General features: G+C 38.9%; 2 protein-coding genes across 7 annotated transcripts in view; both read right to left on the bottom strand.

Annotated features, from left to right (window-relative positions):
• The window catches only part of LOC142585838 (uncharacterized), a 71,857-nt gene extending 68,217 nt beyond the window's left edge, over nucleotides 1-3,640 (bottom strand). Inside the window, exons 1-7 of the mRNA XM_075696873.1 lie at nucleotides 3,613-3,640; nucleotides 2,617-2,676; nucleotides 2,398-2,433; nucleotides 2,237-2,251; nucleotides 2,087-2,146; nucleotides 1,868-1,903; nucleotides 1,217-1,273 (exon numbers count right to left, since the gene is read on the bottom strand). Of these exons, the coding sequence (XP_075552988.1) occupies nucleotides 1,217-1,273; nucleotides 1,868-1,903; nucleotides 2,087-2,146; nucleotides 2,237-2,251; nucleotides 2,398-2,433; nucleotides 2,617-2,665 (253 nt within the window). The 5' untranslated portion in view covers nucleotides 2,666-2,676; nucleotides 3,613-3,640. The remainder of the gene's footprint in view (nucleotides 1-1,216; nucleotides 1,274-1,867; nucleotides 1,904-2,086; nucleotides 2,147-2,236; nucleotides 2,252-2,397; nucleotides 2,434-2,616; nucleotides 2,677-3,612) is intronic.
• Nucleotides 3,641-4,848: 1,208 nt separating this feature from the next.
• LOC142585836 (uncharacterized) overlaps nucleotides 4,849-25,933 on the bottom strand; it is a 99,906-nt gene continuing 78,821 nt past the window's right edge. For 4 of the 6 annotated variants that reach the window (XM_075696868.1, XM_075696870.1, XM_075696869.1 and 1 more), the window contains 23 exons: nucleotides 21,566-21,701; nucleotides 20,444-20,497; nucleotides 19,003-19,044; nucleotides 18,617-18,658; nucleotides 15,092-15,151; nucleotides 14,824-14,859; nucleotides 13,323-13,364; nucleotides 10,569-10,604; nucleotides 10,340-10,375; nucleotides 10,179-10,193; nucleotides 10,028-10,087; nucleotides 9,809-9,844; nucleotides 9,648-9,662; nucleotides 9,497-9,556; nucleotides 9,278-9,313; nucleotides 9,118-9,132; nucleotides 8,967-9,026; nucleotides 8,748-8,783; nucleotides 8,224-8,238; nucleotides 8,105-8,140; nucleotides 7,877-7,912; nucleotides 7,390-7,446; nucleotides 4,849-5,035 (listed from right to left, as the gene is read on the bottom strand). In XM_075696868.1, the coding sequence (XP_075552983.1) occupies nucleotides 4,974-5,035; nucleotides 7,390-7,446; nucleotides 7,877-7,912; nucleotides 8,105-8,140; nucleotides 8,224-8,238; nucleotides 8,748-8,783; nucleotides 8,967-9,026; nucleotides 9,118-9,132; nucleotides 9,278-9,313; nucleotides 9,497-9,556; nucleotides 9,648-9,662; nucleotides 9,809-9,844; nucleotides 10,028-10,087; nucleotides 10,179-10,193; nucleotides 10,340-10,375; nucleotides 10,569-10,604; nucleotides 13,323-13,364; nucleotides 14,824-14,859; nucleotides 15,092-15,151; nucleotides 18,617-18,658; nucleotides 19,003-19,044; nucleotides 20,444-20,497; nucleotides 21,566-21,701 (1,023 nt within the window). In that variant the 3' untranslated portion in view covers nucleotides 4,849-4,973. Of the gene's footprint in view, nucleotides 5,036-7,389; nucleotides 7,447-7,876; nucleotides 7,913-8,104; nucleotides 8,141-8,223; nucleotides 8,239-8,747; nucleotides 8,784-8,966; nucleotides 9,027-9,117; nucleotides 9,133-9,277; nucleotides 9,314-9,496; nucleotides 9,557-9,647; nucleotides 9,734-9,808; nucleotides 9,845-10,027; nucleotides 10,088-10,178; nucleotides 10,265-10,339; nucleotides 10,376-10,568; nucleotides 10,605-13,322; nucleotides 13,365-14,823; nucleotides 14,860-15,091; nucleotides 15,152-18,616; nucleotides 18,659-19,002; nucleotides 19,045-20,443; nucleotides 20,498-21,565; nucleotides 21,702-25,933 lie in introns of those variants that run through there. The other 2 variants (XR_012829134.1, XR_012829135.1) reach the window with 2 other exon arrangements.

The following is a 25,933-nucleotide window of genomic DNA, read 5'->3' as shown; positions in this document are numbered from 1 at the left end:
GGTAAAAGGTGACAGCACCTCTGAGCGATTTAAGCTGGAGCTCAGTGCTCTGAAACAAGCAGCCAAACATGTTCCAAGAGCTTGATTTCGACCACCTTAATGTAACATGCATCACCAGAGTGCTCTGAAGCGGGCAAAAACAACCAGCCGAATGTGCCACAAGTAAACTGTTGCTTTGCAATGTCATATAAATGCCAATTGTCTTAAAGTGCCAGCCTGCATGAGAGAAGTACACATATGCCTAGGGTCTAATGGCTCAAGCATCAGGTCATTGTGCAGGGGTATCCTAGTTGTTCAAATCCTACCAACAGACACTTCTTTTTATTGCTTAAATCTGAAAAGAGGCATGGCAGATACCCATTGCCACAAGATGTCTGCTACAAGGCAAAGTCTGCTTCGCATTAGAAGAAAGTCTGCCAGTTCTGAGAGCTCTTCTACACTTATTGAAATGTGACAGCATCTGAGGATCCTAACTCACCTATATCAACACTATCTGAGCACTTGCCTGCATTGAATAGCTTGGTTTGGGCCCATGTTAGAAACTGAGAAGTGTGGAATCAAGAATAGAATAGTTGCCACGTACGTCATAACTGCTTTATATATCTTTAATTTTGAATTTGGAGCATGTATTTAGTTGTTATGACTACAAGACACCCACTTTGTCCTGTGACGCAGTACACGAGGGAACAGAGTATGCAGTAGGTGTCAATCTAAGTTACAAGTGAAAGAATTGAGGGCGAATATGAGGGTTGGAAAAAATAATTCTCTGTCATGTTCACATCAGCCAATGAAACATCAAAAGCAGCCTTCTGACTGCATCATTCCTCCACTCCGCATCTGCCATTGTGGCCTTAGCTTGAACTCATCGGACATGGTCGGCATCTTTTGTGACAGGCTCCAGCAGCTACCTGCACCACCTGAGCAGATGCAATTTCTGTATGTCCTCCTTTCTAGCCAGTATTTGCGTTGCAGAATAAGATTAGAATAAGAAAAGGTTAATTTCAAACACTACGATGAGTACAGAGCCCTTATGGTAAGAGAAACATGCCTATTGGCCAGTTCACAGCTATCACATAAATTTTATAAACTTACATTAGTTACTGTTTTATTTCTGTGGCATGTTTATCATGCCTACACAATTTTATAAAAAATTTGGGCATTCCAGTAAGAACACACAATGAGAACCTCTGTGAAAGTCGTGGGCCTCCTGACTTACGTGTTGAAGATGGGACTGGCTTCCCACTCGTCATCGTCTCAGTGCTGCTTCCAGTATCTGCAAACAATTTCTAGACGTAACTAATCATACTGGCACACACTGTGATTAAAGAAAATTGATGGCTGAGGTACTTGAAACGGCACTTCAGTACCGTTCTTGAGAAAGCACTTCAGTGCTTTCTCAAGAATATTTCTTTAAAATTTCTTTGAGGCACTTAAAACTTGGCAGATATCAAAAAGCATAACTCAGAACTAACCATACAATCTGAAATATAGCTATAGAGGATACACTGCAGCTATACTAACACTTTCTGCATGGTGACAATTTTTCAAAGCTACGCCAAGAATTTTACATACACAAGCATGTATTACACGTATGGTTACATGTATGGTTAGACTAAAAGATGTCATGTCCCCAGCAGCCGGTTTGTATGTGAATAAAATAAAATTTAAATTAATGCAATTCCTACATGAATGTTTCAAGTGCCTGTAGTGATTAAACTGTGTATGCAAAAATTAAAAGAAACACATAATGACTTGCCAGTAATCTCATTACTGTGTGTCACTCCTTCAATCTCTTGAAGTAAACAAATGTCAAATAAGTGCACAGAGCACAAATGTCCGTTCATTGGAAGTACTATTTCATACTTACCAGTATGACCAGCTGTATCTCCTGTTTCAGCGCTTTCTGCAAATAAAAGAGTAACTTCTAGTAACTTAACAAATGTATGCAGCTGTGAAGTTTGTTTAGACACACATAGAAATGTAGATTAGATGAGGACCCTGCTAGCCAGTACTTGTGAGCGGATTTCTCATATTTCCAAGGAACAGAACAAGAGATTAAATTGCGTTTTAACAAGAGAAAGCTTACCCGTCATGCGCTCAGTGTGTGTGATTTCTTCCCTTTCTGTAGGTGTCATTTCCTCACTTTCTGTACATAAAAAAAGGGTGATAATTATGCAAACATCAATATGTAAACATCTGTATTATGCAAATATGTAATGCTTAATCCAATGCTTACTTGTTCCCCTTGATTCTGTAAACATAAAAATTAATTCATAAAAATTAAATGTCCATTCACTGGAACTAGCTATCCTTCTTCAATCGCTGGAAGTGAACAAATGTCAAATAAGTGCGTAGAGCACCAATGTCCGTTCATTGGAAGTACTATTTCATACTTACCAGTATGACCAGCTGTATCTCCTGTTTCAGCGCTTTCTGTAAATAAAAGAGTAACTTCTAGTAGCATAACAAATGTGTGCAGCGGTGAAGTTTGTTTAGACACACATAGAAACGTAGATTAGATGAGGACCCTGCTAGCCACTACTTGTGAGCGGATTTCTCATATTTCCAAGGAACAGACCAAGAGATTAAATTGCATTTTAACAAGAGAGAGCTTACCCGTCATGCGCTCAGTGTGTGTGATTTCTTCGCTTTCAGTAGGTGTCATTTCCTCACTTTCTGTACGTAAAAAATGGGTGATAATTATGCAAAGATCAATCTGTAAACATCTGTATTATGCAAATATGTAATGCTTATTCCCATGCTTACTTGTTCCCCTAGACTCTGTAAACATAAAAATTTATTGTGCAATAGTGATAACAAAAAAACCTGCACAGCTGCATAGCATGTATTCAGACTTAAAGACATGTAATAAATGTAAATATGCTCTTCAGATTTTTACAACATTACTTTATGAAATTTGATACTACACTTTCTGTTACTTATACACTTCACAACATAAACTCATGTAACATAGCTATCCAATCATTTGGTCTACAGCCAATAAGCCAAAATTCAACCCTCAATATGACAAGGAAACTAAGTTGTCAACAAAGAAGGAAGTGACAGAATTACCAATGAAAGAAATTCTCTCATACAACAGTACTGCCAATTGTGAATGCTAGCGCATGTCAAGCAACAATTTGTTGAACACTCCTTGTCACATACAGCGCCAACTTAGCCATAATGGTGAGGAAATGATTCAGGCAGTGAAGTATAATGCTGCTAATCTGTATGAAAGGTTAACAAAACTGGTTTGGGCATCTTGAATAAGAGGATCGAAATCATTGCAGTTAATCTGGCACCCAGATGAAAGCAGTGAACTGTTTGTTACAATAAACTTACTGCATGCATACATTGGTGCAAAAAGTACATGCAAAATTATTATGCCATGGTGGGTAAGGAGAGAAGCTGCCTAGGAGAAAAAAAGTATATAGGGCACTGACATGATGTTACAGTTCTAATGCAGGCTCTAACCTCCACGAACGCCTTCATAGGGATTGCACATGCTAGGTGGAAGGGGAACATTCAGGAGGAAAACATCACTGTGAACACTGAAAATAATTCCCGAAAAAATAAAAATAAAATTAAATTAATGTAGTAACAGCAACTTACTTTCCCACCAAGGTGTTGATTTTGTAAAACCACCTGAGAAAAAGGTAAAGGATGTTATTCCACCTGAAGCATCTCTTCACAGAGTTTTAATGAAGAGAATTGTACATATTTAAGACAGCCATACAATACCATCTTTTCACACAAAAAGCTGTGGACCTTTGGTACTATCAAGAGATGCATCCTAAGGTAATAAAATAATTATAGACAATGTTCTCTGACTGAAAACGCTTCTGGCTTGATTCAATAAGATGGAAAATTGGGTGAGTTGGTGAAGCTTCATGATAGCTACAGTGTGACAAAAAAAAAAAGTGTCTCGTGTTGTGCCTCCTTCTAGTCCTTTTGTCCATGTCTGTCATGCTGTAGCCGCAATCGATCTAGCTTGATGCTACAGAGATGACCGGTAACACAGGCCGCAATTCAAAGATTAATTAAAAAGACAAAAAGTCATGGAAAAGATATCTGTGCTTTCTAGAGCTTCTGTGACAAATTATGGAAAGGATATGGAGACTGAAATATTGAGTTTTTTTCTCGTTTCTGGATACAAGAGGTAAAAAGTAGACAAGAAAAAGTGGTAACACCAAATTTTTCAGATTTTCTGAACTTATCAGGCACTGCATTCTTTGGTTCATCTAAATTTACGCATGTATTTTTTACCATTTGAATGAATGAGCCAAACAGAAGGCGCACACAGCATTTTTGAATGACACAATATATTTCAGCATGAGAACCATTCGAAGTAAAAATACTGCAGAGAATTAATTTCTATACAATACACAATATAACTAATATCAACAAGATTCCAGCTAGTTCACCACTTCACACAAGGAATACTGTACTATCAGAATAAATGCACTTTACACTTTGTCTAGAAGCTGGGAACAGAGCAACTTCCCATCCCACTCCCAAATAACTGCACTTGACAGACAATCTGGCCTGATCTTTGCAGTTTGAATTTAATTATTGCTGATGTTAGAATGCTGGTAAGACAATTGTAGATTAATATGTTAAATTAAGTTGTTTTTTACACTTAAATATAAAAGTGTGGAGTACCAATTTGCGTTTCAGAAGTTTGGTGCCACCATGAAGTCCCTGAAAAAGCAATAATTAGAATAAATCAAGGAAACTACGAAGTGTGCAAATGTTCAAATATTCTAGCACAGCATTGAAAGTTATGGCAAGTGCTGACAAACAATGTTACTCAAGAATTACACTGCATGTCAAACTACTCAACCAGAAAATACCACAGAAACCATCAATCAATTGACATATAGGGCTTCAAAAGAAACACTAAAATCACTTGAGAACTGGTTTAAAAGAAACTTGTTCAATCAATTAGCATGTTGACTTCACATCATATCATATCAGCAACAAAGCAGTGGTTTAGCAGTAGTATCCTTGCCTGTTTGGTGCTCCGTTGAACTCTCTGAAAAAGATCAGAATTTTATTGCACAATTATTTAAAACTGGGACTGAGATGCACAATGCCTACTGCTCTGCTCTGATGCCCCCCAAAAATGTTTTAAGGTTAAGAATTTAATACCTGTAGACTGTTTGGATTATGCTTTTACAAACCTCACACTTGTTTTATGCCAACATATGATTCTATAGCCAAGAAAATTGTGACTGAAGCGACTACCCTATCTTCAGAGAAGAAAGGGGGTTAACCGAGGGGCCCGATGTTATTAGTCATATCATGCGAAGGTTGTGGGATCATTCTCCACCTGCAGCAAGTTGTTCACCCACTTCCATTTCCATTAATTTATATTTAATTTATTAAGTGCAAGTAATTTCCCCTATGTTAATTGACCTTGGTGTCTGTGTTGGTAGGCTCCTTATGATACCCTATTCTTCAGAAATTTAAACCGCGTGCCTCACACGGTGTGATCCACATAGAATCGTAAGCTACACTGGCCATCTTAGAGGTCTGGCTTTGCCGTGTGCTACCACCTGCTTTAGGTTAAAGGGACATGCAGAGACTGTGCCACACCCCTATAAATAGTGCCAATCTAATAATGTTGGTTAAATGGCTTTTTCTTTCATGCTGAAACTAAATATAATTAACCTTTTCATGTAGTTGGGACATCATATAACACGAGAGCTGCTACGTACAGTATTTTCGCAGTGCACCATCTTTCCTGTGCAACATTTAACATTATTTTTTTCCTTTATGAAAGCTATAGGTGAATGCAATGATTTGGACATCTTTGAGCATGAACTTGCAATTTCAGCTTAACCCCACATTTCCACTCACTGTTCCTCCAGTTTAAATCAACATGAACTGAAAATGGTACCGGTGGGAGCATTATGGTACTCTCTACAAAATTATTTTATCTAGTGACTTCTGCTTTCAGCTTGAGTTGCTAAACAAGTGCTTCACATGACCACTCTTCTTCCATACACCCTTCAATACATGCAAATCATTTTTAAACATGATCGGCATGAAACATTTATATCCAGCAAGATATTTTGCTTTTCCTGTACATTTTTTCAAGCACTAGGTAATCTGAGCTAAACCAAAAGATTTATACGCAGTAAAATGTATAATATTTGAAGTCCCTGAAAGAGCCTGAAGAAAGATCAAATTTTTACACCGACAGTTTCGTATATTCATATATGCAAGCAGCGTGTTACAAAGTTCACCAGAGGCAGGTGAATGTCCCACAAATGCGTTGAACCTTTTTCAAAGAAAATGCTGCAGAAGCTCTCATGCAAGATGTGGATAGCACACTTGCCCGTTTCTTCCCATGTACTCATATCGTAGAAATTGCACATTGCGGATGCGTGAAGAGCCAGCATGCAGGCACGGAAAAGTGCACTACGCTCTCTACCAGGTTGTCCCTCGCTCTCGCGACGCGTGTGCCCCCTCCCTCCCAGATATTCGGGTGCTCCACCCTTGAACCTGACCAATGACCTCATGGATACTTGCTGCGACCCATGGGCGGCCACACTAGCCGACTATCACGTGCAACGAGGCAAGCCTATCTACAGAATGGATTTTCCCTCTCCAAATGTTGCTTATTGCTTGCAGCAATAACTCTTTCTCTCTGCAAGTGTTACTTAGCGATCACAGCAATAAATGTTGTTAAAGATGACACTGCTGTATGCCTTATTCGTCCAAACCCAACACAGATGCGATTACATGTGCTACGGATTGGAGAGTATGATGAAATGACTATGTTTGGCTAGATCCAGAACTTGCCTTCAGTCCTAGCCTCACACAGAGCGTACGCCAACAAACTGGCAATCTGGTTTTAAAATCTGGACACACTGGATACTTATTGAAGACTGCTTCACAATAAGTAAAGCTCTCATTTAGGCAGCCAGAACATACATTGAGGACACAAATACTTGCAAAATACAGCCTATAAGACATGAAACTACCACATTACAAAGGATCTTCAAGCTAGTTTCTGAAGAACAAAGAACAGATCACTTTGTTAAACAGTGGAATGAAGTGCATCAAGGTTATACAGCTGGAACTAAGAACTAAGCATGAATTGTGGATGGCGTCCCAATATCATGCATTGTTATGTAAGAACTACCAGTAACAAAATCTCATTACACCAGCAATAAATTATTGTTAAGTACAAAAGATTATTGCTTACTACTTATACAAAATGTAAGCAAGCAAAGAAAAAATGAGAGTATGTATTTTGTATGATTAGAAAACGTTAAAGACAAGCTTCAACATGAAATACTGTTGAGCGATTAGATTTGGGCATCCCAGTAAGAATGCACAATAAGAACTTCTGTGAAAGTCATCGGCCTCATGACTTACGTCTCGAAGATGGGACTGGCTTCCCACTTGTTGTCATCTCCATACTGCTTTTGGTATCTGCAAATAATTTCTAGATGTGACCAATTGTACTAGCACACAGAGTGATTAAAGAAAATAAAGTTATACTTCAGTACTGTTTCATTACTTTATGAAAAAATTTTAAAAATAGGTATATAGATACATTATGGCTACACCAAACCTGTCTGCTTGGTCACAATAAATTTTCAGTGCTACCGCAATAAACCTACATACTCAAGCATGTGTGCATGGAAAGACACAAAAATGTCCTGTGAATAAAATGCAAATTCATGGAATTCCTGCATCAATGTTCCAAGTGCCTATAATGATTAAACTGTGCATGCACTGATTTAGAAAAGCACATGGCTTGCCAGTAATCTCATTACTGTGCGTCACTTCTTCAATCTATGGAATTGAACAAATGTCAAATAAGTCCACAGAGCACAAATATCCCTTCACTGGAACTTACCAGTATGATCAGCTGTCTCTCCTGTTTCAGTGTTTGCTGCAAGTGAAAGATTAACTTCTAGTAGCATAACAAATGTGCACAGCTGTGAAGTTTGTTTAGGCAGACAGCAAAATTTAAATAGGATGAAGACCCTGCTAGCCATTGCATGTGAGTGCATTTCTCATATTGGCAGGGAACAAACACAGGGATCACATAGCATTTTGACAAGATTATCATATGAGAGCTTACCAGTCACGTGCTCAGTATGTGTGATTTCTTCACTTTCTATACGTTGAGAGAAAGGTCATAATTATGCATAAAGAGTGATCTGTATTATGCAAATATGTAATGCTTATTCCTATGCTTACTTGTTCCTCTTGATTCTGTAAACATAGAAAGCAATTCATTATGCAACTGTGATTTCAAAAAAAACCTGCACCGAATATTTCTTTAAAATTTCCTTGAGACATTAAATCTCAGCAGATATTAAAAAAGGATCACTCAACAATAATCATGCCATCTGGCAAATAACTATATAGGATATGCTGCAGTTATACTAAAGCTTTCTGCGTGGCCACGATACTTTTTCAGTTACACCAATAAAGCTACATACACAAGCATCTGCTATATGTAAGGTCGGACTAAAAAATGTCATGTCCCCAGTGGCCAGTTGGTTAGTGAAAAAAATAGTAAATTCATGGAATTCCTACATCAATGGTTCAAGTGCCTATAACGATTAAACTGTGCATGCAATGATAATTTAGAAAAGTGCATGATGATTTGTCAGTAGTATCAGTGTGTGTCACTCCCTCAATCTCTGGAAGTGAACAAACATCAAATAACTGCACAGAGCACAAATGTCCATTCATTGGAAGTACTATTTCATACTTACCTGTATGACCAGCTGTATCTCCTGTTTCAGTGCTTTCTGCAAATAAAAGAGTAACTTCTAGTAGCAAAACAAACGTATGCAGCTGTGAAGTTTGTTTAGACACATTTAGAAATGTAGATTAGATGAGGACCCTGCTAGCCAGTTCTTGTGAGCGGATTTCTCATATTTCCAAGGAACAGACCAAGAGATTAAATTGCATTTTAACACGAGAGAGCTTACCCGTCATGCGCTCAGTGTGTGTGATTTCTTCATTTTCTGTAGGTGTCATTTCCTCACTTTCTGTACATAAAAAAAAGGGTGATAATTATGCAAAGATCAATATGTAAACATCTGTATTATGCAAATATGTAATGCTTATTCCTATGCTTACTTGTTCCCCTTGATTCTGTAAACATAAAAATTATTCATAAAAATTAAATGTCCATTCACTAGAACTAGCTATCTTTGTTCAATCTCTGGAAGTGAACAAATGTCAAATAAGTGCATAGAGCACAAATGTCCATTCATTGGAAGTACTATTTCATACTTACCAGTATGACCAGCTGTATCTCCTGTTTCAATGCTTTCTGCAAATAAAAAATTAACTTCTAGTAGCAAAACAAATGTATGCAGCTGTGAAGTTTGTTTAGACACACACAGAAATGTAGATTAGATGAGGACCCTGCTAGCCAGTGCTTGTGAGCGGATTTCTCATATTTGCAAGGAACAGACCAAGAGATTAAAGTGCATTTTAACAAGAGAGAGCTTACCCGTCATGCGCTCAGTGTGTGTGATTTCTTCATTTTCTGTAGGTGTCATTTCCTCACTTTCTGTACATAAAGAAAAGGGTGATAATTATGCAAAGATCAATATGTAAACATCTGTATTATGCAAATATGCAATGCTTATTCTTATGCTTACTTGTTCCCCTTGATTCTGTAAACATAAAAATTAATTCATAAAAATTAAATGTCCATTCACTGGAACTAGCTATCTTTATTCAATCTCTGGAAGTGAACAAATGTCAAATAAGTGCATAGAGCACAAATGTCCATTCATTGGAAGTACTATTTCATACTTACCAGTATGACCAGCTGTATCTCCTGTTTCAGTGCTTTCTGCAAATAAAAGATTAACTTCTAGTAGCAAAACAAATGTATGCAGCTGTGAAGTTTGTTTAGACACACACAGAAATGTAGATTAGATGAGGACCCTGCTAGCCAGTGCTTGTGAGCGGATTTCTCATATTTGCAAGGAACAGACCAAGAGATTAAATTGCATTTTAACAAGAGAGAGCTTACCCGTCATGCGCTCAGTGTGTGCGATTTCTTCATTTTCTGTAGGTGTCATTTCCTCACTTTCTGTACATAAAAAAAAGGGTGATAATTATGCAAAGATCAATATGTAAACATCTGTATTATGCAAATATGCAATGCTTATTCCTATGCTTACTTGTTCCCCTTGATTCTGTAAACATAAAAATTAATTCATAAAAATTAAATGTCCATTCACTGGAACTAGCTATCTTTCTTCAATCTCTGGAAGTGAACAAATGTCAAATAAGTGCATAGAGCACAAATGCCCATTCATTGGAAGTACTATTTCATACTTACCAGTATGACCAGCTGTATCTCCTGTTTCAGCGCTTTCTGCAAATGAAAGAGTAACTTCTAGTAGCATAACAAATGTGTGCAGCTGGGAAGTTTGCTTAGACAAACATTAAAATGTTTAATTATATGAGGATCCTGCTAGCCAGTGGTTGTGAGCGCATTTCTCATATTGCCAAGGAACAGGTACAGACATCACATTGAATTTTAACAAGATTATTATATGATAGCTTACCAGTCATGCGCTCAGTGTGTGTGATTTCTTTACTTTCTGTATGTTGAAAAAAAAAAGGGGGGGGGGCATAATTATGCACAGAAAGGGCTCCATCTTATGCAAATATGCAATGCTCATTCTTATGCTTACTTGTTCCCGTTGATTCTGTAAACATAAAAATTTATTGTGCAACAGTGATAAAAAAATACCTGCACAGCTGCGTACCACGCATTCGGACCTTAGACAAGTAATAACTGTAAATATGCTCGTCCGGTTTTTACAACTTTACTTTATGAACTTTGATACTACACTCTCTATTACTTATACGCTTTACGACATGAACTAATATAACATAGCTGTCCAATCATTTGGTCTACAGCCAATAAACCAAAATTCAACTCTCAATATGACTAGAAAACTAAGTCGTCAATAAAGAAGGAAGTGACAGAATTTACAAATGAAAAAAAAAATGCTTTCATACAACAGCACTGCCAATTGTGAATGCTAGCGCATGTCAAACAAAAATTTGTTGAACACTCCTTGTCACATACAGTGCCAACGTATCCATAATGGTGAGGCAATGAGCCGGACAGTGAAGTACATGTATAATGCCGCTAATCTGTATGACAGGTTTAAAACTGATTTGGGCATCTTGAATAAGAGGACCTAAATCATTGCAGTTAATGTGGCACCCAGACAAAAGCAGTGAACTGTTTGTTACAATAAACTTACGGCATGCATACATTGGTGCAAAAAGGACATGCCAAATTATTATGCCATGGTGAGTAAGGACAGAAGTTACCAAGGACCAAAAATGTGTGTAGGGCACTGACAGGACGTTACAGCTCTAATGCAGGCTCTGACCTCCACAAAGGCCTTCATCATGGGGACTGCACATGCCAGGTGGAAGGGGAACATTCAGGAGGAAATTTTAGCTTGAGACCAACTCTGACTTCTCTATTCAAATACATGTAAAATGTAGAACTGCCTTTATGAGACAACCGTTGGACTGACTTGAATGAATATTGTTGCATTTGAGAGAGAAGGTTAAATTCTAGAGACTCTAGGAAGCAGAATTTTTAATTTAGGTCTGTAATTTTTTTTACAGATTCCTAACTATCTTAACTATCAGAATAACTTCCTAACTATCAGTGTAAACTCATACGGGAGCAAGTTGAAAGCTAGTAGAATCTATTTTGCATTTCCAATTTCAGCTGCACTAGTAACAGTGGTTGGTCCCAAGGTGTAGATTAGATTTACACTATGCTTTGACAATGGCGATGGAGTGATTTTACATCACGATTAACAGGCATCCTGACCGCTTCCTATCTGTTCATGTTTCAATTTCTGCTGATGGTACAAAAGTGATTAGGTGAGATGAGGAGGAATAAAACAGTTAAATGATGCCTCTAGCCCAAGTCAACCTTGTTGGTGAAGGTGCTGGTTCCTGGTGGTGAAATGGCAATGAGTGCTATCGTCATATGAATGGTTGGATGTTGGTTGGTACACATCATAATACATGGGGTGAGGTTAGGGGTTTGGGAACATTCCCAGAACATGCACATTGTGTTAAGTTGCTGCCTGCAGTCGTGACAGATAAGAAAAGGTTGCTTTACAGCACTCTGATTAGCCCATCACCCCAAAAGCAACATACCGTAACAAGAAACAAAGGCTGCAGAAAACAATAATTATGTATCTTTTTAAATTTGTGTGGGGGACCTTTTTGTGAACATTAGAGTGAAAGTATGAATTTCTTAAGGGGGTACATTGCTCTTTGGAACCAAAAATTGGTTCAAATATTTTCGCATACCTTTGCTCTAGGTTGGTGTAGAGCATTTATTTGTGCTTGATCAGACCCTGGTATCATCCTTGACTGATTTAGCTTTTGCCATAATCACCATCAACAGGTCGCAAAATGTTCTTGCTTGTTTTCTCAAAACAGTATTTCTGATAATGTCAAGTGATGATATACCAGCTTCTACTTATACTACTGCAAATATGCTTTTTTTTTATTTTGTCAGAAAGGTAAACTAATACAGAGTGTAGAGGGACCTATCATATAAACAAGTACTATTATAAAAAATTTTGAAAAAGAAATAATTTTTTTCCATGTGTCACTATAGCTTTATTTATTTTTAAATTTTGAAATGCTATAACTTTGGCTTGTATCAGTTCAGAGCATTCATTCTTGTAGCAATGCAAACTCTGATCATTCATTCCAAACTAGTGCCCCACACACACAAAAAGAAAACAAAACAGATGTCTTAATATTTTAAAACTACTTGTTGCACAGAAAGATCAAGTGTGTATTTATGTCAAGTATGTCAGAACACAAAAGTAATGCAAGTTTGATAAGAATTCACCCATAAATAAAAAAAAAATGTTTGTAAGTGAAGTGCCCTTAAGGCAATTGTAGACGAAGACAATTTCTTTTTTTCACATAAAATGAAAAATGTGGAGTACCAGCTGGTGTTTCAGGAGTCTGCCACCAAGATGGACTTCCCGAAAGAGCATGCATTAGAAGTTAATCCCAGAAATTGTGAAGTGTGCAAATGTTCAAATTTGCAGGCACAGCAATGAAAGTTATACCAAGAGCTGACAAACTTGTCACACAAATATTCTACTGCCTGTCAAACATTTTTACAAAAGAAATGCCGCAGAAACCCTCATGCAATTGATATAGAGCTTCAAAAGAAGCACTAGAAGAACTAGAGAACTAGTTCAATCAACTAGCATGTTGGCACCTTATTGTTTCACCAAGAAAGTGTGATTTACCAGTAGTAGTACCAAGGCCTGTTTGATGCCCTTGCGAACTCCCTGAAAGAATCAGAATTGTAAAATACAATTTAAAACTGGAACTGAATTACCAGCTTACACATGGAATCAGCAACCTATGCAAAAACGTTAGCACAGCCCATGCTGCAATGCTCTGATGCCTCAAATGAATCATTCAAAGGTAAATATAAAAATTGTAGTAGATTGTTTAGGTCATCACACTGTTAAAAAACATAGGAGAAGGCAAGTCCACTTGTCGAAACGTTGGCTCATGCTTTCACCTTGTTCTCGTTTTGCTCATCGTCTTGAATTTACATCTCCCACCTTGCCCCTGTTTAAAACATTGCAACATTTGTTTTATGCTAACATATGGCTAATTTGCAAAGAAAATTCGGACTGAACTGACCACCCTATTCTAATGCAATTCAAGCTGCCTGCTTCATACAATGTCGTATAGATGGAATCCTAAGAAGCACCAATGATCTTGGAGGTCTGGGTCTCTGCGAGGTGCTAACAACTCCTTCAGGTCAGAGGGAGATGCGTAGACAGCTCACTCTCACAAATAATGCCAATTGAATGATGTTGGCAAAACTGCTTTTTCTTTCATGTTGAAATGAAATGCAATCGAATTTTTCATTGTGTTTGATTAGCAGCATTTTACAAAATGTAGTTCGACCATAATATGTCACAAGAGCTGCTGGTGTTTTTTCACAGTGGCAGCATCATTTTTTTGTAACGTTTAACATGGTTTTTTCCTTTATGAAATCTATCAGCAAATATAATGCTTTAGACATCCTTGAGCATCAATTTGCCAGTTGAGCGTGACCTAATGTTTGCAATGGTTGCCTTCACTGTTACTTTAGCTTAAGACCATTGCAATTAATTGAAACCAATAAAGAACAATCATGTGTTTAAACACAAAGCAGTTGGACCAATTAAGGTTCATCAAATAAGCTTTCTCTTCTTACTGCACCATCTTACTCTTCTTCTCTTCTTACTCTGTGTGGTTAGAATGCACCATTTCTTTATGCCCTGTAGTAAAATACTTAATAAGCTGAGCATAGTGCTCCATATCTTTAACCACCTTTTTTACCACAACAACCACATGGCTGTTGTCCGAGTACTTTTTGTAAGCAAACTCAAGTAATTGTTCGAGAGGAAAACAGCAAGATGAAACCGGTGTAAGTGCAATGTATGTGTAAAAAATTTAGATATCTGTGTGTGAACATTGTCAGTGGTATCTATGATAGACAGAAACTGCCACGTTCTTAGTGGCTAGTGTGTGAGTGAATAAAATGTATATACATGGAATGTCTACATCAATGTTTCGAATGCCTGCAGTGATTAAACTGTGCATGCACTGATTTAAATAAAGAAGTGCATGATGATTTGCCACTAATCTCATTAGTGTGTGTAACATCTTCAATCTCTGAATGTGAACAGATGTGAAATAATTACAGAGCATAAATTCCATTCACTATGAGTACTATTTTATACTTACCAGTGTGACCAGCTGTCTCTCCTGTTTCAGTGCTTTCTGCAAATTAAAAAAAAAGTTCTAGTAGCATGACCAATGTGTGCAGATATGCAAAAAGAAACTGAGAAGTATCTATGTGCTAGTAAAAGTGTGTGCACATGCTTTAGACACATGAAAATGTAAATTAGATGAGGACCCTGCTAGCTAGTGGTAGCGAGTACGGCTTATGTTCTCAAGGAACAGATACAGAGTTTAAATTTCATTTTGTTAAGGGCATTATAAAAAAGTTTACCAGTCATGTGCTCAGTGTGCGTGATTTCTTCCCTTTCCGGAGGTGCCATTTCTTCACTTTCTGTAAGTTGGAGAAAAAAAAAGAGATCATAATATGTATAAAGAGCACTCCGTTATTATGTAAATATGTAATGCTTCTTTTTATGCTTGTTTCCCTTGTTTCTGTAAACATAAAAAACAACTCATTATGTAACAGTGATAACAAAGAACTGGCAAAGGTGCACAGCATGTACTCAGAGCTACAGATATGTGATGACTAATACTGTTCTGAATTTTACATTACTTTAGTATTACTTATACACTTTTATGCACCACACGCTGTAAAACAGATAGGTGAAGGTGCTTACTTCAATAGGTTTGGTAGCAATAGCTGTGAATGTGGCATGCGACTACCCAAGCAGAGATTTGCTGGTATCAAAATAAGAAACTGTACGTGTTGTTGTTTTCATGTAAGATGGGCGGCAATATACCGTTCTCAATTGCGCACACCTCACACCTTTTCTTGTTCACATGGGATCTAGCACCCAGAAAACGTATACGCTCGCAGTCTGCAGAAGGGAACAGTGGTGTGCTTTGGTTATCGCCTAAAAGTGTGCGCTACTCTTCCAATGGCAACATGCACTGTGAAGCAGATAGGCGAAGATGCTTATCGCTATAGGATTGGTGGTGATAGCTGTGAATGCTGTGTGCGACAACTCTGGAGAAGATTTGCTGGTAGTGAAATGAGAAACTGAGTGCACGCCGGCGTTTTCATGTGAGACGGGTAAGCGAGTAGTGCAGTGAAGCTGCTGCAACAGGAAGCTATATGCTGTTCTCGATCGCACGTGCCTCACACATATTCTTGTTTACATGGGATCTAACATCCGTAAAATGTGTTATACAATTGCAGTTTGGTGACGTACTGAACGTTGGTGCCGAAAAATTGTGTTTTCCGGGAATGTATGAACCGGTAAAAAATGAGCATAACTCTATTAGGTCATTTTTTGTGTTCTCGATTGCGAACGTTGGTGCCGGGAAAACGTACATAACGGGAACGCATCAACGAGGTTCCACTGTAATGAGAGCTGTCTGTACAAAGTCTAAACAAAGCCAGAGGTGGCTTGGGGTGAAGCCCACTTCCAGATTCCTGCCTGGTTTTGCCGCTCTATTACTGAAAAATCTTCTGTAAAATATATTTTCTTTTCATTGATTATGCTGATTCTCGGTGCATTTTGCATATCCAGATGAAAAATTAACATTTCTTTTTGTGTATTTATGTCTTATCCTTTTAAAGGGTTGAAGCCCTGCACTGCCTTCTGATTCACTGTCACTTTCATCAGATGTCGCATTGTTGAAGAGGTCCACCCAGAGGTACTCATCTGTGGCATCCAGAGCATTCAATATGCTGAAGTTTGCTTAAAAAATAAAAGGCCAATCTTGGAAAAGCAGCAGGGCTGGTAACTGTCTAATTTTCTGATCAGCAGCATTTAAACACCATCTAAGCAGGTTTAGCAGGATGCGTTGTTGGGCAAGTTGGTTCATTGTAATAGGAAACATTGGTTGCGCTTTCTAGACGATCACATGTAAGAAGACAGGACAGGCGCAAACTAACAACTGAGGTTTATTCCAGAAAAAACACTTATATATCAGACCATACCAGCGCAGGCGCATCAGGGTATCAGCAGCGTAACAGAAGAACAACCCAAAATCACAAAAAACCAAAGGCGTGGCTCACTTAAACATACTATCATTTAGATTTAGATTGCCAAATGCTGAATACTATCATCTATTTAGATTGCCAAGTTGGCGTTGTTTATAAGATTCCCCTGACATGCGGCAAAACCTACATAGGCCAGACGGGCCGATGTTTGAATGTGCGAATCCGAGAACACGAAAGATCAATTATAAACCGGGAGCAACGTCATTTACCCATGCACTGCTTAGAACATAAATGCAGGCCTCTGCTCAACCAAGTTAAGATCCTGCGCAAGTGCAGTAATGAAAAAGCACGTGAACTTCTTGAGTAATATTATATAAAAAAGAAGGGACAAGCATGCATCAGTGACACATCAGTCATACTTTACAATAGGGAGGCACGTTTTCTTGATAGTATGTTTAAGTGAGCCACGCCTTTGGTTTTTTGTGATTTTGGGTTGTTCTTCTGTTACGCTGCTGATACCCTGATGCGCCTGCGCTGGTATGGTCTGATATATAAGTGTTTTTTCTGGAATAAACCTCAGTTGTTAGTTTGCGCCTGTCCTGTCTTCTTACATGTGATTGTCTAGAAAGTGCAACCAATGTTTCCTATCTAAGCAGGTGATGTGTGTGCCTGGTAATTAGTAGATATGACACATGATCATGTTGCCTCTGAGATTCTTTAGTGCACCGGTGGGTAACGCCCAACTTTGGATGTGATGTTTGAGAAGCGCAAGCAGCCAAATCTTTCTCAGTTTCCAGGAGGGCTCTTGCGATCCCAGAAACTTCATCCCTTCCTCTTGGCAAAGGGGAAATGAGACAAGGATCGGCATGGTCACTGGTGGCATGATATGCAGTATGCCAGTCTTGGCAAATGTTTTGGCAAGGTGGGCATGGGCATTTGTGGGTTTGATTTTCCCTTTCCATCACAGACACTGATGATGATGGTGATAAGTGCCTTGCTTTGCCTTGCTTTGGACCACTCTTTAAAACAGAAACCATGACTAAATGCACGGAATAGAAGTAGAAGTAGAAGAATAGTACCGGAATATAACACAAAACAGAACTTATGCATGTCAAATTCAGGACAAATACCTTGTATTATAAACCTCATAGCTTTTATGGTAAACCCTTGCACACAAAACATGAAGACGACCCAATATTGCAACACAAAACACATTTTACCGTGAGGCAGAGAGGTGATAAAACACAGTGTAGATGTAATAAATGTTTCAATAAGGAGCACATATTATATGCTTGCATTGATTTGATTGTGTGCATCAACACCCTATCAACTGTTTAAACCAGTCAAGTGGTCAGAGTGTATCATTTCACCATTCTGTGCAGGTAAAAAATGTCAAATAATTACACACAGCACACTGCTCCATTTTTTATATCATAGGAAGCCAACAAACACTGGCACCAAGGGCAACATAGGGGAAATTACTTGTGCTTAATAAATGAAATAAAGAAATGATAAATTAATGGAAATGAAAGTGGATGAAAAAACAACCTGCCGCAGGTAGGGAACGATCACACAACCTTCGCATTTAGCGTGTGATGCTCTACCATTTGAGCTACGGCGGCGCCATTTCCCCATACACTTTCTTGGGTATTTATGTTTCCTAGTAAAACAATGGGAGTGTTAGCCAGCGCCGCCACTCACAGCTCTTGGCAGCGGATGTCATCCAACAGAGCCGTTTGAATTATCCATCAATTATTTAACAGGATTTCACTGTAAATGTGCCTGTAACAATTAAAACAGAACTTCAAAGGCTAAGAAAGCTAATGTCCATTCACAAATCAAAAGCTTCTGCACTCAGCATGTAGTAATTAAGAAAGCCAATTTCACCTGAAGTAGATTTCTCAGGTGTCTCAGACTCTGACCAAGTTTCTGAAAAATGAAAAAAGATGACATTGAAAAATTTGCTAGTAAATAAATTAAATGATGGGAATGTATGCCCATTTCACTTATTAATAGTGATATGTGCACATAGGTTTGCATAACCCATCACCATACTTTTAAAGCATGTTCAAAGAAACAGCCCGCAATAAATGAGAAGGTTCATTTCACTTGCAGTACTAACGATTTCTGAGGTGTCTCAGACACTAGCGAAGTTTCATGTGCACATTAAAGCAGCATCCACTGCTACACTATGAAGTGTCGCCGTGCAAGTCTAAGCCATGCACAAGAGGCTAATGCAGTCAGCATGCAGTAATTGGGAAAGCTAATTTCACCTAAAGTAGATTTCTCGGGTGTCACAGACTCTGACCAAGTTTCTGAAAAAAAAGGAAGAAAAAAACAAACAAAGATAACAATTGCGAAATCTGTTAATAAATTAATTCAATCAAGGGAAGGCATGTGTTTTCCTCTCAAGAATGGTGATATGTGCACACAGTTTCATGTAGCCTATTTTGTATAAAATGTTAAAAGAAGCAGCCTATGCTTTCTCAGGTGTTTCAGACTTGGGCCGAGTTTAGCTTGTAGTAAACGATTTCTGTTTCTGAATTTTTATTGCAATAGCAATTATATGGATATTCCAGGTACATTTCTGCTGTCGCCGCTGCAAAAAGATTCTGATAAAGTCTAAAGGCGATAAGACTGTCGCTGCGTGCCACATATTTTATGTGCGAGTAAAAGCATGGGATGGGTGTCGCCACTCTGTACAAAGTGGAGACATCTGCGGTGTCTACTACAGCACTGGGCATGCGAATGGCGGACACCATAGCAGACAACTTTGGCGAAAGTCATAGGGACACGTTGCTGCCACTCGTGTGTCTTCAAAGTGATCTGTGACGTGGTCAGAGTGTGCGCCCAAGTGGGCCTCATCTTTAAAGTGATCTGCGATGTTTGCAGAGTGCGCATAGTGTCGGTAGCTTCATATGCACTGATTTAGTTGGCAGGCTAGTTGGTTTAAATTCATCACAGAATGTGTAAGCGCGACTGAACAAGGACGTAGAAAGAAGCAGAAACACAAAGATAATGCTGTCTCTGCATGTCTGTTTCTTTTTACGACCTCGTTCGATCATGCTTACACAATCCATCATTGTTAATTTAGTTAGTAAGCGAGTGTTTACAAGTTTACACGGCCGACAAAACTACTATCCTTACTTCGCACAGCTATCTACTAATTTGCTATTGCAATCGGTGCTTCACCTTTTGGGTGGAACTGCAACTTTTATTTTTTTTATAAACGGTACCCACTCACGATTACACTCACATCCACTCACAATCACCAGCACTTCCTCATGTTCATACTTACAAAGAACGAATCACTCAGTTTCATACTCATGTGCACTCAAACTCACTGTCACTGACTTTCGTTGGTACTCATGTTAACTGGTACTCACTCCTCGTTATGCTGATGTCCATGCAAACTCACCGGCATTCATAGACATTCACACGCACGTCCAATCGCACCTCTTCTCGCTTACTTGCACTGTTCTCATATTTGTGAAACCAGTACGAAGTGAATATGAGTCAATGTACTCTGAGTGAATGCACCAACCTATAATCAGCAATCTTATTAGGAGAGACATTAGTACATAATGAAATGAACTGAGCATGAATGATTTATCAAGCCTACTTATGATGCACCTAGATCTAACCAGTTCCCTTCCATGTTAAGTATAAGAATGCTAATCAGTGTTATTGCAAGAAATGAGCAATTATACTTACTTTCTGATTCTGGTGGTTCGGTGTTGGTGCTGTGATCAGTGGTATTCTTTACAGCTTCAAAAAACACACACAGACATGAAATACAGCTTCACTTTGTCAATGTGACGTAAAAGCAAAGAATCAAAGCCATTAACAATGCAGTCCTATTAATTGTTTCAAACCGTCACAGATATGAAACGGTATGTACACTTTCATTAAACTATAAGCTATCGTAATGAGAAAACCATGCAAAAACAGGACTGCAGGAGAACAGACACAATGCACTGCACTTTGCACCTGACTCTTCCGCTGTAAAAGGGTCTGGTCTTGAGCTTGTTGATATGGCTTCAATATAGAAAAACAGCGAAGAAAAAAAAAAAGGAAACAGGACAAGAAAGGAAGAAAGGACAGGTACTGAATTAAAGTTGAAATAAAGTATATAGAATTAAACTAACTAAAGTATATTTCTTCTATAGTGTCAGATTTGTGCCGTTTTCTAAATATGTTCCCATACCAACTAGCCCTTGCACTGCTAAGCACGAGGTCGCGGATCAAATCCCGGCCACGGCAGCTGCATTTCGATGGGGATGAAATGCAAAAACCCCCATGTACTTAGATTTAGGTGCACATTACGGAACCCCAGGTGGTCAAAATTAATCAGGAGTCCCCCACTATCGGTTAACCAAAGTTTTGGCACATAAAACCCCATATTTTATTTTATTTTAATTTTAACATCAACTAGCCCAAGTCGTAGCTGTAAACTATAATGGTTTCAAATGCAACATTTTTCCTCCCCTGTGAAATCCAACTTTAAACTGGCAAGATCAAGAGCTGACTTTAGCAGCCATATATTGTAACATATTTTTTTGTATCTTTCCTAATACAATGAACCAACTTGCCCAACAACGCATTCTGCTAAACTACATATATTGTAGATGCACGTGTCATGCAATACAGACGTAACATGCAAATCACTTACATGAAGTGTCCCCCACTTATCACTTATCACCCCAATGCGTACACTTTAGAGGATCACTCATGTGAAGGCAATACCCAAGAATTACCTAACAGTGCAACAAGATGATCGGCCAAAGTAATATAGTTACACCGTGCAGCACCCCGTAAAGGTGTTTCTTCACCTACCGGTAATCTCTTGTTGAATGTCCTGCAACCGAGGAAAGGCAACAGCTCCAGAGGCACAGGAGCCATTGGTGTCCTCCAAGTCGAGATCGAAGACAGCCGCACACATCACCTTCACCTTTGAAGACACCCTCAAGATCTGCGCATTAAAGCAGCACCCATAGCTACATTGTAAAGTGCCACCTCTCGAGTTTATGGCTATGTGTGTGATCCTTTAAATTTTTACATAAGAGCTAGCTTGATTACAGTTGCATTAATAAAAATTTCTTTTTAGGACCATAGCAGCATTTCAGTCAAAGTGGCCTGTGCGGGATATTCAACAGGTACTGCACAATTTATAGCAGTCTGCAATTCAATATGATGAGATATTCCACAAGACAGACATAAGTATAAGTTAAACCTAGATATAAAGAAGTTGGAAAAATCAGCAATTTGCTTTGTTATATTGGAATTTCGTTACATGAAAATTTCTCATTTAAAGTAAATAAGTACATTCACAGCTTGATTTTTCTTACACAGAAGGGGTTACAAGATTTTCCTAATTATTGGGCAATCGGAAAAAGCAAATTTGAATGACAAGAAAATTCGTTTTGTTGAATATCACAGACAGCGTCGAAAGATGCGGTTTCATGCTGTGTCAACGATACCTTCACAATGGCGGCACAAAGTGAAGGCGGCCACGCTTTCATGTTCATTTCACCCCCATGCCTGTTAGTGTCCCCCACAGTGGGACGACGCTATCACAAAAAGCATCGGCGGCGAAGATCGTATGCTTCGTGTGTATCTCTGTACAACGAGTCTCCAAAACTCAAGATAACACAACCTCCAGCAATAAATGCATAGGAAGACAGCACACAAGATACCACACCATTTCAGTACACCCACTCTTTGCGCACACAGAACATTACTTGTAAAACAGGGCAAATGGGCTGTGTATGTGCTCAGCCATCCTGAAGCCATGCTAGGAAACAAGACACGAGCCAACCTGCCATCCTCTTCTTCCCCCTCACATGTGCTTGATTGCATTACCATGAGCATGCTCCCATCCTGCATTTTCCCTAGCTCGCGTGGGAAGGCGGCGCTCATCATCAAACTACCATCCTTCTCGGCTCACCCTCGCATGCTTTAACTCGCACCCATAGTATATAGCACACAGGGCGCGATTGGATTTATTGCACTTGGATTTCATATGACACATGATGTACTCAGCTTTGGTGAATGCCCTTGGTCACAAGCCATGCAATTTGAGAACTGTGTTCACAAGCAGCTGCTTGTATAATTCAACCACTTGAGCATCTTCCCAAGCAACCCTAGCCGACTGCCGATGCTTGGCTGATTGTTGAGAAATAGTCAGAAGCCTGCTTTACTGGCCACCTGACTTCCAAAAACAGTCGGACCGATGTCTACTTCCAGCTACATAGGCACGTGACTGGCCGCACATGCTGCGCCTCCGTCAGAGCACACGACTGAACGCCGAGCGCCCCAAAGGCTCGTCGGTTCGACAAGCCAGTAAAGCATCGGCCTGGCTTTAGTTGCCGACTGAACTTTGGCTCCACATATTTTTTTTTGTTCGATTGATATATTTGCAGATTCGTATATTTAAGAAGCTGCGTAGATGCAGTTTTCTCTTACAGAAGCCGTCAAATTTCTTGTCACGGGTCACAAGAAAAGCGAGCATAATAAAGTAATGTGGTGAGAAAAGTCTTCACCAGTGATTCAGGCATGAATTGAACTCTGGACCATCTTACTTTGAAACTGATCCTTTAGGCCACGCATTCGCAAGTGCCAGTGCGTTCTGACAGGCTGCACAGTGCTTTGAAGAAGTGAGAGACACAAATTATTTTTTCGGTTTTTGCGTAACAAATGTTGACCGACCAGTATATGATGACGGAATTTAGACCAGCTATACAAAAGCGATGATGACAGTTCGTCACACAGGGGAAAACAGCAGCCATAATATACAGATGTTAGTGACAGTTCATTTAGCAGTTAGATCAACTTCTGGCTAAAGGATGATTCTGTGTTTTGTTCTGGACTGATCAAACTGTAGTAATTAGAACAAATTATGAAGCCAGAATCAATACTATTCTCGCTATATATGTGGATGTGCATGCAACGATCACTATTATGAGAGCGACAGTATGTGAAGACCAGTGTGGAAGTCAGAGGAAGAAGACATATCGTGGAGGTATTACATTTCCTTTAAGAAAAATAACAAGATTTCAATACTTTGAAAATGGATATTTTTGCAACACTACTACATCGTTCATTATTGCTTTCTTTTTTTTCTAGGCATACTATCGAGAAAATAACTATTCAGCGGGAAACAAAATTTAATCAAGTGGATATTGTGTTAGACAGTTCTCATAATAGTCATCTGCACTGCAGAAAGAGTCAAGCAAAATTGTTCACGAACGATGCTTTAATTGTAAACGACCCTGTCACATCACAACAAAAATCGTCAAATGATATCAGCGCAGGCGACTCGTGGACTGTACAGTTCTAGGATAACATTTCGATTGGATGTTTTCACTGGAGAGCATGAAAGAAGTGATTATACGAAGCCGAATGGTGAAGAGATGTCAAAATTTGCAACTTTCATAGCTATTGTGAATTCGTCTAAGAATAATTAAGGCTGCATGTCCATTTGTGTCAATCATACAAATGGAGTATTTCTGCTGCCGACATGTATTTGATTGGGAAGAACAACAGTTAGATCAAATTCTTCAAACTTTTTCTTAATGTAATGACATTCAACAATCAAGCAGTTAAGAATTGAAAAATTCATGGGACATCATGAGTGTTTTTTAATGCACAGTCTCCTGTGAGGCATATCTACCATTTTCATACAAACCTCCCTGGAAGGCATACTGACTGTGCATGCATGCACGCACATATAGAAGTTCGTGCACATATAGACGTGGTGCTTTGACGATGAATATTTATTAAAATTGAAATTATTTATTTCTGCCTTGTAAAGGTACAGACAGCGAAGGTGCAGAAAAAGCTGTCAGATACAGATTGACAAAGCCGCAGCCCCCTTTCACTTGGTAGCGTCTTCAATGCAAGCCTTTTAAAATAAAGGTAAGTGCACAGTGTAATAACAGTTATACAATAAGTACAAAAACGAAAACAAGCTTATACAACATAAAGAAAACCTACATGGTAACATACATATAGCACCCAAAATACTGTTTGGTGCATTGAAGAGGTCAAAGTTATTATATACATAAGGTATATACATATTCATACATCTGCCAATCCTTGCAAAATCTAGAATGCAGATTTTTATTACATACATGCTCGCATGCACACACACCCACCAAAAAGGAAACAGTGGTGCGCTCATAGGCAGTACCTGAAAAAAAGAAAAAAAAAAAAGAAAAAAAGAAAAGTGTGGGGAACCATGTCCGTTTTGCACTGTCGTATCTGCCTCTCCCAGAGGGAATGAAAAGGTTCTTGGAAGGCAGGGACAGGTGATTCTCTCCGTCAGCATCAGCTCCCACCAGTGAGGATGGATCAAGGAAGGGAAGCGGGGCTTTGCTATTTGTCAGGCGCAACGCTGCCTGCTCACGGGGGCGCAGGCAGGGCGGCAGGAGCGCGAGTTCCCGCCAAATGCTAGCTCTGGATGCCAGCTCGTTTCACGTCTTAACAGCTTGGTAGACTAGTTGGTGGATTTCTGTTATCATGGACTGTGCATATAAATGCAAACTACACAAAGTAACATGGACAAGAAGAGTGCAAGCCCTTTCCATGCAGTGGAGCAGCCGTGTCTCGCCATTCAGGATATAATATAATAATATTTGGGGTTTTACGTGCCAAAACCACTTTCTGATTATGAGGCACGCGCCATTCAGGATATGCGTACTCATAAGAGGCATTTTAATTTTACATTGTGTAGCACATGACCACCTTCGTCAAGTGAACAAAACTCTCTTTGTAATGCGCAAATGGTTTTTCAACGTATGGTAAGCTCCTTGTTTTTGAGAATGGATCAAGCCTTCTAGAGTTGAGACAAGGAAATGTGAGGCTTACTTTCATGTATATATGTTTATTATTTTTTTTTGTCTATAAGCATGACGCATTTTCCTTTATTTTTTTCCTAGAAAACACTGGAAAGACACTGCTTAAATTGAAGCATAGCATGCGAATGACCTGCTATGCTCGGAACTGTTATCACCATTTGGGAAGAAATCAGCTAAAACGCTTGCCTAGTTGTCATTGCGGAAAAGTCATAATTAATTCGAAGTTACTTTTGTTCCCACAGATGAAAAAGGCAAACTGTCAATACCCAGTACTGTACAATATACGTCTGGTGCATTGTCAGTAAGAATGGATTGTGTGTGGCACTTTCCACTAGCGGATTGGAAC

Source organism: Dermacentor variabilis, chromosome 6, assembly GCF_050947875.1.
Source record: "Dermacentor variabilis isolate Ectoservices chromosome 6, ASM5094787v1, whole genome shotgun sequence".
Lineage (NCBI taxonomy): Eukaryota > Metazoa > Arthropoda > Arachnida > Ixodida > Ixodidae > Dermacentor > Dermacentor variabilis.
Note: the sequence above shows the minus strand (reverse complement) of the source record. Positions and strands in the feature narration are given on the sequence as shown.